The sequence below is a fragment of the Simochromis diagramma genome, unplaced genomic scaffold (assembly GCF_900408965.1).
Source record: "Simochromis diagramma unplaced genomic scaffold, fSimDia1.1 OVJJ01000361.1, whole genome shotgun sequence".
Taxonomy (NCBI): Eukaryota; Metazoa; Chordata; class Actinopteri; order Cichliformes; family Cichlidae; genus Simochromis; species Simochromis diagramma.
The window spans coordinates 18,274,701-18,291,636 of NW_024386860.1; the positions used below are offsets into that span (position 1 = coordinate 18,274,701).

Here is a 16,936-nt window from a genome sequence, read left to right on the forward strand (position 1 = left end):
TCTTATTGTTTAAATGCATTTTCTAAATGGACGAGTATTCGAATGGCACTTTTTGAACAATACTAAAAATCCTTTGAATTCACTTCCTCTTCTTGATTTCATCTGTTTCAGCTTCATATGAAACAATCGTTCTTTTGCTTCAGTCATTCTGAACTTCATTGTTTGAGTTGAGTTGACAGCATGACTTACTCTTGCATGTTAAACAGTAAAGTCATATTTGCTGGTTTTAAGCACACGTGTGCTCGTATCTGTACGCCTGACTTCAGATCTGCAGTGTGTTTTTGCAGTCGAGTCATTTTGCGTCTGGTTGTGGTCGTTTATCGCCCGTGAAGCTCATTCAGTAACCCACGAGCGTCCGCAGCCGTCGTCATCGACTCATCAATGATTCAGACCTTCTGACGTCTCGGAGCTCTTTCTGCGGCTCTCTGAACATAACTGCTTTTCTTCTTCTTCAGCTGAGCTGCTGCTGACGTGAAGCCGATGCATTTATACAGCACATTTCACCCAGAGGCACCGAACTGCTTCACAGAGCACTCAAAGGCCCCACAAACAATGACAAAACAATCAAAAGGGAGCAAGCGCACAAAATGAAACCAATAAAAGCAACAAAACACTGCACACACAGCAAAAACTAAAAAGAAATGAAAACAATAAAAACAAATATGTTCGATTTAGAGGAAATGTAACTAAAAGCTTCGCTCACGTTCTCAGCACCATCCTTATTTTCTTCACACGGATCAGTTTGAGGCCCAAAATGAACAAAAACCATAAATGAAGAAAGATGGTCCGTGCCTTAGGTTCTGGTGGACACGACCTTTGAACCCTCAAAGGCTCATTTCAGCCAAATAACCAATAAAAATCAATTAAATCTAGACATGCCTGCTTCTTTACAATCATAAATGAGGATAAAAATCAGTCTCTGTAATGGCACCGACAAACATACAGTCACATCATTCCCTCCTGCTCTTGTGTGGCTTCTCTGAGGGACTCTGACTGGTTCTGATACCTGATTGGCTGCTGTCTCTGCAGGTCGCCATCGACTTCACAGCATCCAACGGAGACCCTCGGAACAGCTGCTCCCTGCACTACATCCACCCGTACCAGCCCAACGAGTACCTGAAGGCTCTGGTGGCCGTGGGAGAAATCTGCCAGGACTACGACAGGTCGCTTCAACTCAGCAGCCAATCACAAAGCTCCATTCATTACTGTGCTCATGTACTCACAAGATTAAAGAAACATCACTTATGAGCAGCGATGGCTCAGTAGGTAGAGTGGCCGAATCCACTGAACGGCTACCCTGAGGTACCCCTGAGCGAGGTACCGTCCCTGCTCACTGCTCCCCGGGCGCCCAGTGGCTGCCCACTGCTTCACTGAGTGAGTGGGGCAAATGCAGAGAAGTTCCCTACAGGTCAACAAAGTATACATTATTAATATTTATTATTATCCTGCCTGGTTACACTCCCAACGTGGGCGTGGCCTCTTTGACTGACAGGCGGCTGTAGCCGCTAGCTGTCTGCTAGCTTCACCTGAACTGGAGATCTGAGCCTTTTGAATGACATCATCTGACCAATAATATGGCTGCTGTGTACTTAGCTGCACTAGCACACATCACGAGGCCGACTAACACGATTACTGTTAACTATGAATCACACAAAGCTACTCTTGCAGAGTCCAAGAAGCTGGAAAGGAGTAAAGTCAGTTTCGAGTTAGCGGTCTTCTACACTTCAGTCCTCGTGCTAAGCTAGCAACAGGTCAAACATCTAGCTCAGCGGTCTCCAACCTTTTTCGCACCACGGACCGGTTTATGCCCGACAATATTTTCACGGACCGGCCTAAATACAAGAAAATAAAACTAGTACCGGTACTGAAAAAAAAGAAGATTTATTCATAACAGACGTGAAAAGACCCAGGAAAACAGAGTTAACGATAAAAACGATAACAAAATAACGCTGAAAACCGATAAAAACCCTGAAAACCAAACATTTCACACCTGAGCCTCAACTCTCGCGGCCCGGTACCAAACGACTCATGGACCGGTACCGGTCCGAGGCCCGGGGGTTGGGGACCGCTGGTCTAACTCACAGAATGTATTTAATTGAATTTTAGATGAATCAGACAGAGATTCCTAACATCACAGTGATGTAAGGAAGTAATCACTTCTCAGCCGATCAGCAGACATTTCTTCTGCTTTGTGTTCAAGTATCCAATCAGAAAGCTCCACCAGAGTCTCTTTTCCTTCTTCACCTTTACTTTTTTTGTCTTTTTTCCTTTCAGTGACAAAATGTTCCCGGCGTTCGGCTTCGGAGCTCGGATCCCTCCAGACTACAAGGTAATTTAACAGCCCGGCTCATCGGCGTTACCAGCATGCACTCTGTCTGCAGAGGCTGAGGCTGACCCTGTGATTACCTTCCCACCTCCCTGCCCTCATCCCCTCCCCGGGGTGCTGCCGGCTGAATGCTTCCTTTCCTGTGCAGCAGCCTTTGGTTGGCGGTCTGACGCTGCATTCAAATCAGCTTTCAAAGTCCTGATTAGCTCCATTCAGAGTCCGAGTCGGCGCCCTGAAAATACCGCGCGGCACGCAGCCGGAACAAGATTAGTCAAGAATATTAAACAGCCTTCAGCTTACACAGCGTTACATTAATCAACAATAGGAAGACACTTTGTCTAATGTGATCAGGAACTTTTTCCTGAGTGTGGAGGCGTACACAGTGGAAGTTTGATCCTGGGAGGAGACGCACATCCCTGTCAGCACACATACACAAATACACAGAGGTTCACTGGGAGAGAACAGCCAGACATTAGCAGCCGAGCTGGAATCAGTCCGCAGCTGCTCGAGGAGATCCCTCAAGCAGCCAAAGTGAAATCATTTAAATCAGTCTTTGATTTTCAGAAACTGATTCCTGAAAATATTTGATCACACGTCTGACGAGTGTGTCTCACACAGGAAGAATATTAACTCTGTGAACTCCTGTCTACGTTCAGCTCGTATCTGGATAAAGCAGCTCCCTGCTGCCCTAACCTGCACCAGGTTAGGGCAGGAACGAGCGCGCTGTGCAGACCACGCCCACTTCCTCTGAACGCTGTAGTGTAAAAACACCGAGCGCTGGAACTGCAGCTCCTCTGTGGCTTCAGTTTGCTTTACAAAGCTTACAGCTTTAATCTTTCTCAGCGCTCCCTCGCCTGTCGGTTAGACTAGAAACTCACCTGTCCTGTGAGTGTGCTGTGAGGCGGGGGGAGGGAGGGGGCAGGTAACTACTCAGATGTCAAGAAGAAGAAGAGCAGGAAGCGATGAAGAGGGATGAAGGTGAAGAGTTTATTTTGTGAGTTTTCTTTCTGCAGGTTGTTTTTTTTGATGCAGAGATCAAACAGACTTCCTGTTCCTCCTCCCTCCCCCTCCCTCCCCCTCTCTGCTCCAGGTCTCCCACGACTTCGCAGTGAATTTTAATGAGGAGAACCCGGAGTGTGCAGGTAGGTTCTTTGATTTCCTGTCGTTGAAAATTAAAAACAGGCAGAAAAACCACTCAAATATTTGACAGCGAGCTTCAGAAGCTGTTTGAAGTGAGAATGAGTTTGATGGTGACAGCGAATCAGGAAGAACCGTTCACCGCGCCGCTGATGTTTCCTGTAGGCTCGGTTTGATTTCCTAAACTGGGAAGTGTTTTATTTTTTATTTTGCCTTAAAGTGATGAGGTGATCATAGAAGCCACGTAGGAGAGTCGTCCACACAAAAGACAAGGAGGAAAGTATTACATCCAGATTCAGTATTTGCAAACGTGTCGTCTTCTTCTTCTTCACGGAGGTTAACCCTTTAAAGCCGGTCGGAGCGGCACGCTCCGTTTTGCGTAACTATTTTTAAATCCCGGTAGATCTGCAACCACGTAAGCTAGCGCAATAATTTGTTTTGCATATGAAACCGGAGGAGTTGTACTTACATCTTATGCCATCAGCTATTCCTAGGTCACGGTTTCCTTCCACATAAAGCTTTGCAAAAACTGCATAAAAGCGCTTGCAGCAACAAAAACATAATATTCCACAAACACGCTTTGCCAATCCGATCAGCTGTTTGTAACACTTCCTACGTCCATCAGCGCGAACTGTCGCATGTCCGCCATGACCTGCCCGAAACCGGAAGTGATGTCATTTTCGCGAAAATGTAGTTTTTTACCATCAGTGCCTCATGAGCCTATACTTGTGTTTTTAAAAGTTATGTTTGACTTTATGACTTTCTGTGTCGTTTCTGGGATGCTTAGGACTCATATTGCACTGCTGGAAATAGTTTATTTTGATGCACATGCTGCTTTTTTGCAAATTTGCAGTATAATATTTATTTTCGTTTTTCCTGCAGTGTATAAAAATTGGTGTATTTCAAAAATAAAACTATGAAGACACTTAAAATAAATTTCCTGTGGTTGGAAACTAGTTTGTGCAACTTTTTTGTATTTACAGTTTTGAGGGATAAGCCTCTTAAATTTCTGTAACTAGAAATATATGTTAAAAAAACAAAAACGATTTTCAATTTTTTTTGTAGTTTATTGCACTTTTTTGCAATTTATGTAATTACTATGCACTTAATGCAGACATATTATTAAAATTTGGGCTATAACGGTTGTATTGATGTATATCAACTTGAAATGCTCCCAAAAATGGCTCCACAGCATGTAAAAATATACTATAAGCTCTGGCGGACTTGGTTCTATGGTAGGTCTTAAAGGCTTAAGCCACAGCCTGGTAATGGCTTTTCTTGCTGCTGTAAGAAGAATCTTAGTTAAATATAAGTCCTCTCTTTTAACTCTATCATCAATATTTCCTCAAAACAAAGCAGTACAGTCCTCAGGGACCTTGTAACCAAAGACTTTTTGTAAGGTCTCATTAACTGTTGTCCAGAATGGGTTAATTTTAGAGCAAGACCAGAAGATATGGGAGTGGTTAGCTGCCAATTCACCACAGTTTCTCCAACAAGGCTGCTGTGTGCCCACCTGCTTACTCCTAATGTGAGGAGTGATAAAAAACCCAATAAGGCATTTCCAATTAAATTCCCGCCACTGTAGGGAATTTGTAGACGTTTGAAGTGAACCACATAACTGGCACCATGTTTCATCTGTGATTGATAGTTTTAGTTCCTGTTCCCATTTTGTCTTTACATATAAAGAGGTAAATCTTTGATTCATCATCAAATTGGAGTATAATTTGGATGCTAGTTTAGTAGTTTTCTGCTGGTAGGCGTCGCACATTGTTTCAATTAGAGGGTTAATCATCTCAGCCTCAGCTATCTCTTTATTGTAATAATCTCGAAGTTGTAGATATCGAAAAAAATCCTGGTTTTCCAATTCAAATATTACATTCTCTGCAAATAATCCTATTTTATGTTCCCTTTTTCCTATAAAGATCCCTTTTATATTAATATATAAATTTTATTGAGTCTTGAGTGAAACCAAATCTTTCTAAGGTCTGATACAAGAATCCCCACCCAACCCTGTCGAAAGCCTTTTCGGCGTCCGGACTAATAAGAGCTGCATCCCATTTATTGCTATCAATTTTATGAAGTATGTGTAATTTGTAGTCTACATGTAGGATCGATATCGGTCTGTAATTTGCACAGTTATCTCTATCCTTTCCTTCCTTGGGGATCAAAGACAGGATAGCATCATTCCACGACGGGGGTATCGGGCCGTTCTTTATTATCCAATTCAGAGTTCTTAGCAGGATAGGGTTAAGCTTCTCCTGAAATACCTTCTGCCATTCTGCAGGGAACCCGTCACTGCCTGGGGTTTTGTTGGCTTTCAGTCTATTGATTGCCTTATTCAGTTCTTCTACTGCGATTTCCTTAGTAAGTACTTCGTTTTGGTTTTTCCAATGGTAGGTAGGTCTAGTGAGTACAAACATTATTTTATTGATTGTACATCTACATTTCCTTCTTGCATATAGAGATTTTGGTAGTAATTGTTGAAAATGTTTTCTATTTCTTCCGGTTTAGCTTCCAACTCTTGAGTTATAGGGTTTCTAATTTTGTGTATTGCTGTATCTATCTGCTGCTTTTGCAGTCTGCGAGCGAATAATTTGGCAGATTTAGGGCCTAGGTCGTAATAATTTAGTTTCAAATATCTTGCCTTTCTTTCTGCTTCCTGATTCAATATTTTCTATTTGTATTTAGACCTCTAAGATTTGTCTCTGTGTTATGGGGTCCCTTTTAGTCCTGAAGGTTTGTTCCAGCTCTTTTAAATTTTTCGTCAGTTGATTATATTTTTCAATTCTTTTTTTTTTTTTTTAACAAAAGAAGCTTTTGCTGTCAAGCTTCCCCGCAGAACAGCTTTCATTGAATCCCAAAGAATTAGAGGGTTCACTTCTCCGTTGTCATTCTCTTTAATGATTGCATCTATTTCTTGTTTAATATCATATGTAATAGATTCATTATTCAGGAGCCCTACATTAAGGCTCCTTTGTTCCTTGGAAGTGAGTCCAGCTGAATTGTCAGAAAAATCGCGTTATGATCTGAGACATCCACTACCCCGATTCTACAGTCAAACACTCTGTGACATTCTTCCTTTTGCATTAAGAAATAATCAATCCGGGTGTGCACTGAGTGTGGAATTGAGTAATGTGTCAAGTCTAAGTGTCTGCTTATATGTGTTTTGCATCTAGTTTGACTAGTTGTGTCCAAATAATAATTCAATATTACGTTGAAGTCTCCTGCACAAATACACATACCCTCTGCCTCCACTGAGATTGGGTCAAAAAGGTCTTTAAAGAATGATTTGGGACTATTTGGTGCAGACAAGAGTCAAGATACTATTTAAAGCTTTGCCCTTCACAATGATGCACCGTCCTTCTTTATCTTTTATTTCTTTAAAGAGTTCGAATGACAAATTGTTCGCCATAAGAATGGCCACGCCTCTTTTATGGCTGTTGATATGGGAGCTATAATATGTTTTTCTACATCCAAGTTTCTTTAATTTTTCGTTCTCTTGTGGTGACAAATGGGTTTCCTGCAGAAAGATTACATCCTTATTTTCTTTTTAAATTTTTGTTAATACTCTGGCTCTTTTGATTGGATAACCCAGGCCGTTAACATCAAGCGACATCAATTTCAGACACCGTGAGACTTGATCAATATTCAATGAGTGAAAGAACATTTGCCCGAAGGCTGCGAATACTCAAACAGGCCAACAGGCATTTGTGAATTAAACCTCTAAACTAGAACTCAGAGGATTCACAGCTGATATCTGACCTCATCTAAATGTTTGAAATATTCATTTATGAATTTAAAATCAGAAAAAAATCAAAAGACGTTAGAGAGATTTTCTGTGCTCGTTCCTGATTAAAGTGTAAAATAATCGTTCAGCAGTGTGTACCTCTGTGACTAACCTCGTGTACTAACACTGGCAGTCTGAATCAACTCCTCAGTGTCTTTGAAATGCAGTATAAATAAATCTAAAGCTGCACATTACAGATATTTTCCTCAGCAGTGTGGAACGCATTTTACCCAACGCTGCTAACAAAGATGAAAAACATCCTGACTATGATGACTGCATAGCGTGAATACATCGTTCACTCAAACACATACAAAGAAAGAACACGTGTTTTGTAAGCAGTAATTGAGAAACATCATTAATATAATTCGAACATTTTTGTAAAGGCGGAGCCTCCTGGAGCCTCCGGTGGGGAAATTGAAGCACGTCAGGGGAAGCTGACAGATGAGCGGTGCAGCGTTGGCAGTGATGCGTTTGCTGTCGATGCCGTGCTCGATGTACCTCGATCTCTACGTAGTGACTGAAACAAAGAGGCCTTGGTGTAACTGAGTATCCTCTGCAGGGGGTCTGGACTCTCCCATAGGGACGGGGGAGGAGTCGAGTCACATGGGCGGGGCTCAGAGTGGAGCCGTCACTCACAGTGAAAGAAGCTGGTGGTCTGGGCCTGTGGCGCCTCGTAGGTGAGATGCAGGAAACCCGACAGCTTTGGGCCAATCAGGAACCAGTTTTAGCACGAAGATGGCGGACGCGGCAGAGAAGAAACAAAAAAGAAAACTTCCCGACAGCTAAAACATTGACAAGTGTTACATTTTGACTTTCTTCTTAAATGGAAAAGTGAAAATAAGGCAGAGTCATTTTATCGGAGCTGTTGCTTTAGACATACAGATGTTGACAGCTGGAGTTGCTGCTCTGACCTCACAGCTGTTTCCTCCTGGTTTTGAGGGGAGACAGGCAGACAGTGTTTAGATAAAGGCCTCTCGCACTCTTGGCTGCTAAAGGTCATCGATCAGCTCAGAGACACTTCAACCCCGACGCTCTTAATTAAGTCTGAGTGCGTCTTCCTGATGACCTTCAGACAGTAAATCACAGCGTTGCCTCCGGGCATGCTGGGATGCCTCTGAAAGGACCCGGAGAGACGGACCAAAGCGTGGGGTGTAACGAACGAGCTTCGGGCACGACAGCGATGCTTCGTCAGGGACGCGTCGCCAAAAACACGAGGCTGGCAGAGCAAGTCCAGAGCAACAGCGACACTAACGCAGAGAGAGGCGGAGCAAGAAACAAACTACAAACATGAAGCATCAGTAAATTTAATAATAATGATAAAAAAATGAAATCATGAAACACATAAAAACACAAATATAAAGATACAGAAGTGAATCTTTATACAAAGGTTATAAAAGACAAAACTGCCCACAAATTTATATTTAAAGCACACCTTTAAGATCGCGGACTGTATATAAATGATGTAACAGGAACCATGATGTCACTACTGGTTTCTGTAGCCCAAATAAAGTAGAATTAATTTTTGAAGCTCTAAAATAACTTCACATGTGATCAAGTGACCACGAAGGTGCAGCTAACGCTAGCCAGCATGGTTAACAGCGATCCAGTGTACAGGTGCATCACACGGGCGCAGAAACCTGAAGCTCTTCGTGGACCGAGCGGCTTCCTGCCTGCTCACTGAACAAAATTACTGGGTGTGGATGTGATTAGTGAGCTGCTACTCGAGGGAAAACCACTAAAGGTACAGGGAACACGTCCACTGTCGGCTTTATCAGGAAAAGAGCAATCATGCTCCCAACGTGTTATATTATCAGCATCACGCACGAATCATCCACAGTTAAAAGCTCTGAATCCCCCAAAACTGGACAAACAAACAGAGACTTTTTCCAACAACAGCCTTTTTCACCTGTTAATAGAACAAACGGCAGCTTGTTCTGATTCAAAGCTGGTGATTTCTGCTTTATAAGGAGGCAAAAGTTTGATTAAAACCCTGAATGAAGAGGTGTGCACAGCTGTGGATCTACAGGTAGAAATGCTCGTTCTATGACCGAGAATCTTCAGGTAGAGACGAGATTTACTGTCAAGAACAACTGGTAACCAAACCCAAGACAGCTCTGGCTTTGTCTGGTTCTAGTTTTTAGGAACCAGACTGTCTCTGATTGTTTTTGTGTCCTGTCAGGCATCCAGGGTGTGGTAGAGGCGTACCAGGCCTGCCTACCAAAGCTGCAGCTCTACGGCCCCACCAACATCGCCCCCATCATCCAGAAAGTCGCCAAGTCTGCCTCGCAGGAGGTGCACACCAAAGAGGCCATGGTGAGACGCGATCTAGTTTCATGTTCCAATAAAGTTTTCAGACAGGAAACCTTTTTCATACCTGTGTCTCAGGAATATGCACAATGTCTCTTTGTGTACTGGTACCACGGGACTATCATCCCGGGAGCACGCAGCGCTGCCTCAGATATTAGCCATGCTGCTCGAAAAATGGTGCAAAAGAGTTCCTGCTGCATGGAAACACGAGGCAAACGGGTCAGGACCAGTGCCGTCCCCACCACAAACCGTGGCTGATGACTTTTGACAAAATGATTGTATTTAAAGGCCGAGGAAAGAGCGTCCTTAACTGCAACCAGAAACTACACTTCAAAGCTTCACCCTGAGCTACCCACATCAAAACACCGAGCTCAGGGAAAGGCTGCCAGCCAAGAGGGCAGATTTGAGCAGGCTGGCTGGCAATTCAACACTTTCAGTTATTGTTTGATCTTCAAATAAAAACATAATAATAATAAAATGAACCAGACTTTTATGACAAACACTCCTCACAGAGTACAGTTTAAAGATTGTGCAATTAGAAACAGGAAGAAAAGGCTTTGAGACGCCGGCTCGGTCGCTAACAAGGCTGCTATAATGACTCCGCTGGGATTTCTTCACCGGTTTCTCTTCATCCACTTTAAGCCACACTGCACAGAAACGTAGACGAACCACACACACACACATATATATGTATATAATTTGAAATGCTGCCACTGCTTCTTTTAAAACCTGCTGGATTTAAACTGATAGTTCTGGCCGCAGGAGCTGGTCTGACTGGGTCTCTTCATGTTCAATCCTCCAGCAATACTTCATCCTGCTGATCCTGACAGACGGCGTCATCACCGACATGGCCGACACGAGGGAGGCCATCGTTCAGGCTTCCCACCTCCCCATGTCCATCATCATCGTTGGGGTCGGGAACGCCGACTTCAGCGACATGCAGATGCTGGACGGCGACGACGGGATCCTGCGCTCACCCAAAGGAGAGCCCGTCCTCCGGGACATCGTTCAGTTCGTCCCCTTCCGCAACTTCAAACACGTGAGTCCATCGTGTTCGAAAACTGTACCGTGTCAGAGCAACGTCATACTCACACAGCGAACGTGCTCGTTGAACTAACACATAATAACTGGTTATGGTGAACACGTGTAACTCCTGCCGTGTTACATCTGTGACCGGTTGGTTTTTAGAGTCATGTGGAAACTCCAGAGGAATCAGGCTAACTGCTCCTCAGCAGCTGTGAGCGCCTGTATAAGTGTAGACGTTTGGGCACTTTGCAGTTCTGAAGGATTCAGGTGTGTTAGCACAATGCAATGCTCAGACTTCACGGGCCTCAGGTCACCTGTTAAAGGTCAAAGTTCATGACAGAACAATTAGAAGACGACTGAACAAGTGTGGCTTGTTTGGAAGAGAAAGCATCTCTCCAAAAAAGAAACACGGCAGCAGGGATCAGGTTTGCAAAGCCTCTGGAGACTTCTGGAACAAATGGGAGATGTTTGTTCATCACGTGCAGCATGTGTGGGTAAAATCAAACACGTCATATCAGGACAAACACGTTGTATCACCTGTTGGCACGGTGATGGAGCAATGAGGGTTTCATCCCCTTGCAGTCACTGAGTCTCCATGAACCCACGGCCAGAGCTCGGCCCAAACTGGGTCATGAACAGGACAATGACCCCGAGCACAGCGGCGAAAGAAACGAACGAAGGCTCTGTAACGGTCCAGAGTCCAGAGCTCAGAGAGCTGTGCATGAATAATGCTGCAGGCCCGAAGACCTGAAGCGCCGCTGTAAAGGAGAGTGGGTCAAAATGAAGACCTGAACAATGACTCGTCGCTGTCGCCCTATAATAAAAATTAAATTGCATATATTTTTACCTATAAGATATTATTTATGTTTTTCTCACATCTTCACTGATGTTTACAAACCTTTAACCTCACTTTTTTGTGTTTGTTATTATGAAGCATGTTTGTGTAAATTATTAGAAACACTTTCTCTGTTGTTCAGCAGTTACAAACCTCTAATTAGAGCACCAGATGGTGTGTTCATTTGGAAACTCTCTTGTTGATGGGAGATGCAGTGTTTAAATATAATTGCATGTGACCCTAAAATAACAGCGGACGACAGGGAAGTGATGGAAAGCAATAAACTGAGAGGAGGAAGTGATTTAAATTCATGATCGGAGCATATTGGAAGTGGAGGAGGACGAGAGGAGAGGCTGTGAAGTTGTTGAAAAAATCTGTTTTCACCCTATAAGAAGGGAAATGGGGACAATCTGCCGGCCAGTCTCAAGTGGAAAATTCTTTATTTCACTCGAATGAATTTTCAGTCTGAGTGTAGTGACAGTACAGTACGAGAGATTCACAGTTCGGACTCGTTGAGAAGATTCATTCTCCTGCATTTATTCTGTGATGAATGAGAGTTTCTGTCTTTGGACCCCAAGAGAAGCAATTTTTATTTGACAGCAGCAGAACGAGGCAGAGACGAGAGGCTGCGACTGACGCTGCTTCAAACAATTACCGCTGTCTGGGATTTTTCCCGAGGGGAAGACGCTGAAATGAAATTTAAAGACCGTGTCTTAAGTTGTTCTACCTTCTACAAAACAAAACATCAGATTAAATTCCATCTGCAGCACATGCACATGCTCGGATTTGAGGGTCTGGTTTATTTATGCTGCTGCTTTTACGCCACTCTCGCACTGAGGAAAACACTGAGACCACGGCACGACCAAAGTTACTGCAACTGTGTGCAACAGAGCGATAAGACAGAGTCAGACAGATTCAGAAAGTGGTTGCAAGGAAATCCCTCAGCAACTTGCTTTTATACAGGAGTGCAACCAGTCTGCAACCAGTCTGCAACCAGTCAGCAACCAGTCTGCAACCAGTCAGCAACCAAATGAGTGAGTCTCCTCTTGCAAAGAGATTCATCATCACAGACTGACTCAGATTAATTGCAATATTTTGGCGATCTTTTATAAATTAGACTTCAGTTATTGGCAAGTCTTTGTGAATCCGTCTGAGAGGCAGTGTGACTGTTGGGAGACAGGAAGCCATCATCACTTCCTCATCACTAGAGCGACCCGTGCAATCACAAGTGGTCGCTCTAGGCAGCCGGCAGGTTCCTGCAGCTGCTTACAGCCACCGAATGTGAAGCAAATTTAGTACAATCACTGAACCGTTACCAGTTTTTCCTTCGAGGTCGCTGCTTATGTTTTTATTCCATTAATCCGAGTGTGTGTTACTAGTAATTTTACATTTTCCAAAAGATATGTGCAAAATATTGAACCTTTGTTTTAGAGAAAAAGCAAAATCAGCTACGTGCACCATGGATCAAGGTAAAACACCTGCTTTATCAGCGATGGAGAAGGGCAGCTATTCTGTTGTTGGGGTCTGCAGGTGTTGAGCTGCAGTTTTATGAACATTTAAAGATCAACTCTTCCCTCTGCACTCTGTGTTTTAACTGACGGCTCTGCTCTCTCCTCCTCAGGCGTCTCCAGCCGCTCTGGCTAAGAGTGTGCTAGCAGAAGTGCCCAACCAGGTGGTTGACTACTACAACAGCAAGGGCATCAAGCCCAAAGTGCCCAGCCAGTACCAGTCTTCCAGGCCATTTGGTCCATGAGCCTACTGCCACAGCTGCCGCTGGACAGCACAACCTGGGCTGAGAAAAATGTTTACTGTCTTTTGTTCTTTGTTAATGCGGATGATGAAGGTGCTACCTGCAGTGTCCTATCATTACAACGTGGCTTACTTTAGACCCGAGCAGACGACGTCAGTCTCTGGGGTAGAAGTCGTGAGTCGACTTAGTGCTGGGTCTAAGTTTCACCAATCTGAACCAGGTCAGGTCTCGTTTTTGCCGATACAGTCATCTACCTGAGGGTGCATGCTATCATCCTTCATCACGATCACTGCCTGAGGGGAAAAGGAGCAGAAGTTAAAGGAAAAGTGGAGCTGTTTACAAGTTAATAGAAAACCTGCTGATGCATCAGCTGTTTGTTCCACTTTTATGAAAATCGTGGCCAAAGTTTTTATTTAGACCTGCTTTTATTTTGGGTGCAATAAGAAGAAACACGGCTTTCAGTCTGATGCAGAGCTACTAATTATTTAGCTGCGTTAGCCGTGGAGCAGTCTTCTTATTATAATGCTGCTCTTTGTTGTTAATCGGTCGGTATAACCAACCGCGCACCATCCTGCTGCTGCTGCTGGTTGTCTTCTTTCTCTGTTGGGGTCTGTTCAGGTCGACTGCTTTGTGCAAACCTCGGTCTGTTGGGGTCAGGATTGACCTGCTAGTTCAACATAATGGAAGCCTGTTTTGTAGCTGGGAAAACCTCGACGTTAGTTTGGTTCAAAACAAAAACAAGAGAGACGCCGTTTGAATTACATCAGTTTTAGTTAGCATGCTTCGGGGGAAATGGGCCGTGTCATTGGATGAGAAAGAAACTGAAGGAGGATCTTGTCATGAGAAACTTTCTGCTATAAATACTTGTTACCACTGCCTATCCTGGCATCCAAGTTATAATTCTCCTTAAAGACTAAATCTGATCTGTTCACATCAGCATTTTTGCTCAAGGCTCAAAACCCTTTCTGATTCTGAAAACTCACAGCGAGCTTTTGTGGAGTGTGTGGTGGAATCAAAAGAATCGAACAGGCTCGTTTCATTGGCCAATCTGTTCTTCAGGGTCATCTCTGTGTGGCGCTCTCTAGACGTCCTGTTCAAACAGCAGTAACATTCACAGCTGTGATTTCACCCGGGACCTGAAATGATCTGAACACCTTTTTGGCACAGTAGACCCAGCACACGCCACAGACACACAACTGAAAGTGATTGGAACATAACGTCCAGGGAGCGCTTTAAAAGTAGTCCAGCGACGCTGCCTTGAACAGCTGATTGGCCAGATTTCACCGTATTTTTTTTATTCGATGGAGTGAAGAACCTTTTTGATTGGAGGCCGTCACAGCTAATGAATATAGAGGGTAGCATGACCTGTCTATGTTGTGCAAACTGCTAGTATTAAACAACTTGGTGTCTGTTTAGTGAAAATGTTTTGGTGCTGTCACTGCAACACTGAGATTTCCTGTGGATTTTGAGGTGACCAGGATGTGACCCGTGGAGCTGAGCGCTCCGACATCATCACAGTCAGAGGGAAATTATGGATACTTTAAGTCCAGCATGGCATTAAAAAGGAACTGCTCGACAAACTAAACTTTAATTTAGCAAGTTTTGTCAGTGTATCCATTGATTTATCTTTTTTTGGCGTATAGCATTGCAAAAAGACGATGACAAAAACGTGTAACGAAGCCTGGATCTCATCGTTTAGCTTTATCTGATCGTAAAAAACGATGTTCAGCGAGTCACCCTAAATTCTCTTCACAAAGTAAAGTGAGCTTTCCTCAAACTGGGGCGTTTTGTGGGTGGAAACAACATTCTGAAACTTCATTTAGACCTGCAGCAGAAATAAGGGAAAATGGTTGAGAACTGGGTTATTCCCAAAAGGGAAGAACAGCATGAAGGTCAGGAAGGAATTCATCACATCCCAGCGTACACACCGGAAACTGCAAACGTAGCACCTTTAGCATCCGCTGTGCATGCAGGGTCGGCAGGCTGAGCAGACTGTAGCGTTCAGGAGCATTTTAAGTGGAAAAGCACACAAACGGGCAACTCTGACCAATTAAACGCTGCTTCCCTGCAGACAGCATGACGGGCGGGGAACCAGTCGATGAAGGAATGTATGACCCCACCCCCACCTCATTTGTTTTTATAAGAGTTTATTGAGATTTTGCTAAATTTCGTAAGGTTCGTATGTAGTAAAGCATTTTGGATCTCTGCCAGAGGAACAAGTGCGCTGCCTTCACAGACGTCTGCATCCTCCACAGTTTTTATCTCCAGGTCAGGCAGATGCATGAACTGTTGTTTTGCATGCAAATCTCCATGCAGGACTGTGCGGTCCTTGTGGTTTCTGTTTCCTGGTAGTGAATAATATGAGTAATAATTATGTTTACAATGTGCCCAGTGATGGGGCTGTTCTACTCTCAAGCATGTTCACATGTAAATGACGATGTGTGAGTAGATTGAAAAGCACAAATGGAGCATCTTTGGAGAAATTTCTAGATTATGGTGATAGATTTTGGTCACGTTGTGTCACAACACCTGTCCGTTTGTCTTCATGTTTTAAAAAAAAAATGAAGACAAAAGCTTGTTGTCTTTTAGGTTTATTGCAAATTACTGAAGCATCCAAACGTTTGTAGGACACTGTCACAGATACGGCCACACCTCTTGGTGTTGGTTAGTGAAATCCTTCAGAGGGATCAGAAGTGTCCAAACAGCTGTGTGTGATAACTTAAACCTGCATTTTTACACATATGTTCATTCAGCATGTTTTCACAGTTCTCTGCATGCAGCTCATTAACAACATGGTAATAACTGAGGTATTTAATAATATAATACCACGGACTAACCAAGCAAAGCTCGGCACTGACAGCGGGTAGTTGCACAGTAATAACAGGAAAATCCATTTAAAAGTACCAATGAGGCCAAACGCAGCTACTGTGTATAGTTTAGTTTTTGACAGTGATGTGCTAACCTGCTGATAATGATGGTGAACGTTAAAGTTTTTACTTTTTTGGCTAATTTTAACCGAAAACCTTTAAATCTAATATTAGAAAATGATGAAATGAATCATTTATTTTTGAACATTTTACTGTGGCTGAAAGCGCTTGTGTTGCTTTCTGTGCAAGAATCAAACTACACCTCTCTAATTGAATTTTAATGTAATGATATTTACACAATCAAAGTGTTTTTATTAGTAAGTGTGCACAATTATCACGTTGTACACGAGCTGGAATATGAAGTAGTGACAGCTCAGCTTCCGTGTGCTTTACATGTTTCCTTCTCACAAGGTTGAACTCGAGCTGCTGCACAGGCACCGTTTCATTTAGCGATGAAAGATTTTTTTAAGACACTTTGATTTCTGCTGTCGATCAAAGAGCAAAGGTGGGGGACAGGTGTTGAGTCACATGACTTAGTGTTGTGTTAACATGCAGTATTGTGTGCAAAACAATGAAAAACTGACTTATAATAAAGTTTTATCAGTAAGCTTCGAGTGTCTCGGTATTTTTAGTGAATCTGTTTAATGTGTTCAATGCAACTTTTTTAATGCATTTAAAATATTTTATTCATTCAACCAATTAATCAAATCATTTAATTCAATTCAACTTTATTTATATAGCACCAAATCACAACAACAGTTACCTCAAGGTGCTTTATATCGTCAGGTAAAAGCTCCACCATAATACAGAGAAAAGCCCAACAATCATATGACCCCCTATGAGCAGCACTTTGGCGACAGTGGGAAGGAAAAAGTCCCTTTTAACAGGAAGAAACCTCCGG

General features: G+C 43.2%; 1 protein-coding gene across 1 annotated transcript in view; it reads left to right on the forward strand.

The window, feature by feature from the left end:
• cpne4a (copine IVa) overlaps positions 1 to 16,642 on the forward strand; it is a 97,610-nt gene extending 80,968 nt beyond the window's left edge. Inside the window, exons 11-16 of the mRNA XM_040030895.1 lie at positions 1,030 to 1,163; positions 2,275 to 2,329; positions 3,417 to 3,468; positions 9,430 to 9,563; positions 10,360 to 10,596; positions 13,040 to 16,642. Coding sequence (XP_039886829.1) covers positions 1,030 to 1,163; positions 2,275 to 2,329; positions 3,417 to 3,468; positions 9,430 to 9,563; positions 10,360 to 10,596; positions 13,040 to 13,171 — 744 coding nt within the window. The 3' untranslated portion in view covers positions 13,172 to 16,642. The remainder of the gene's footprint in view (positions 1 to 1,029; positions 1,164 to 2,274; positions 2,330 to 3,416; positions 3,469 to 9,429; positions 9,564 to 10,359; positions 10,597 to 13,039) is intronic.
• The last annotated feature ends 294 nt before the right edge of the window (positions 16,643 to 16,936 follow it).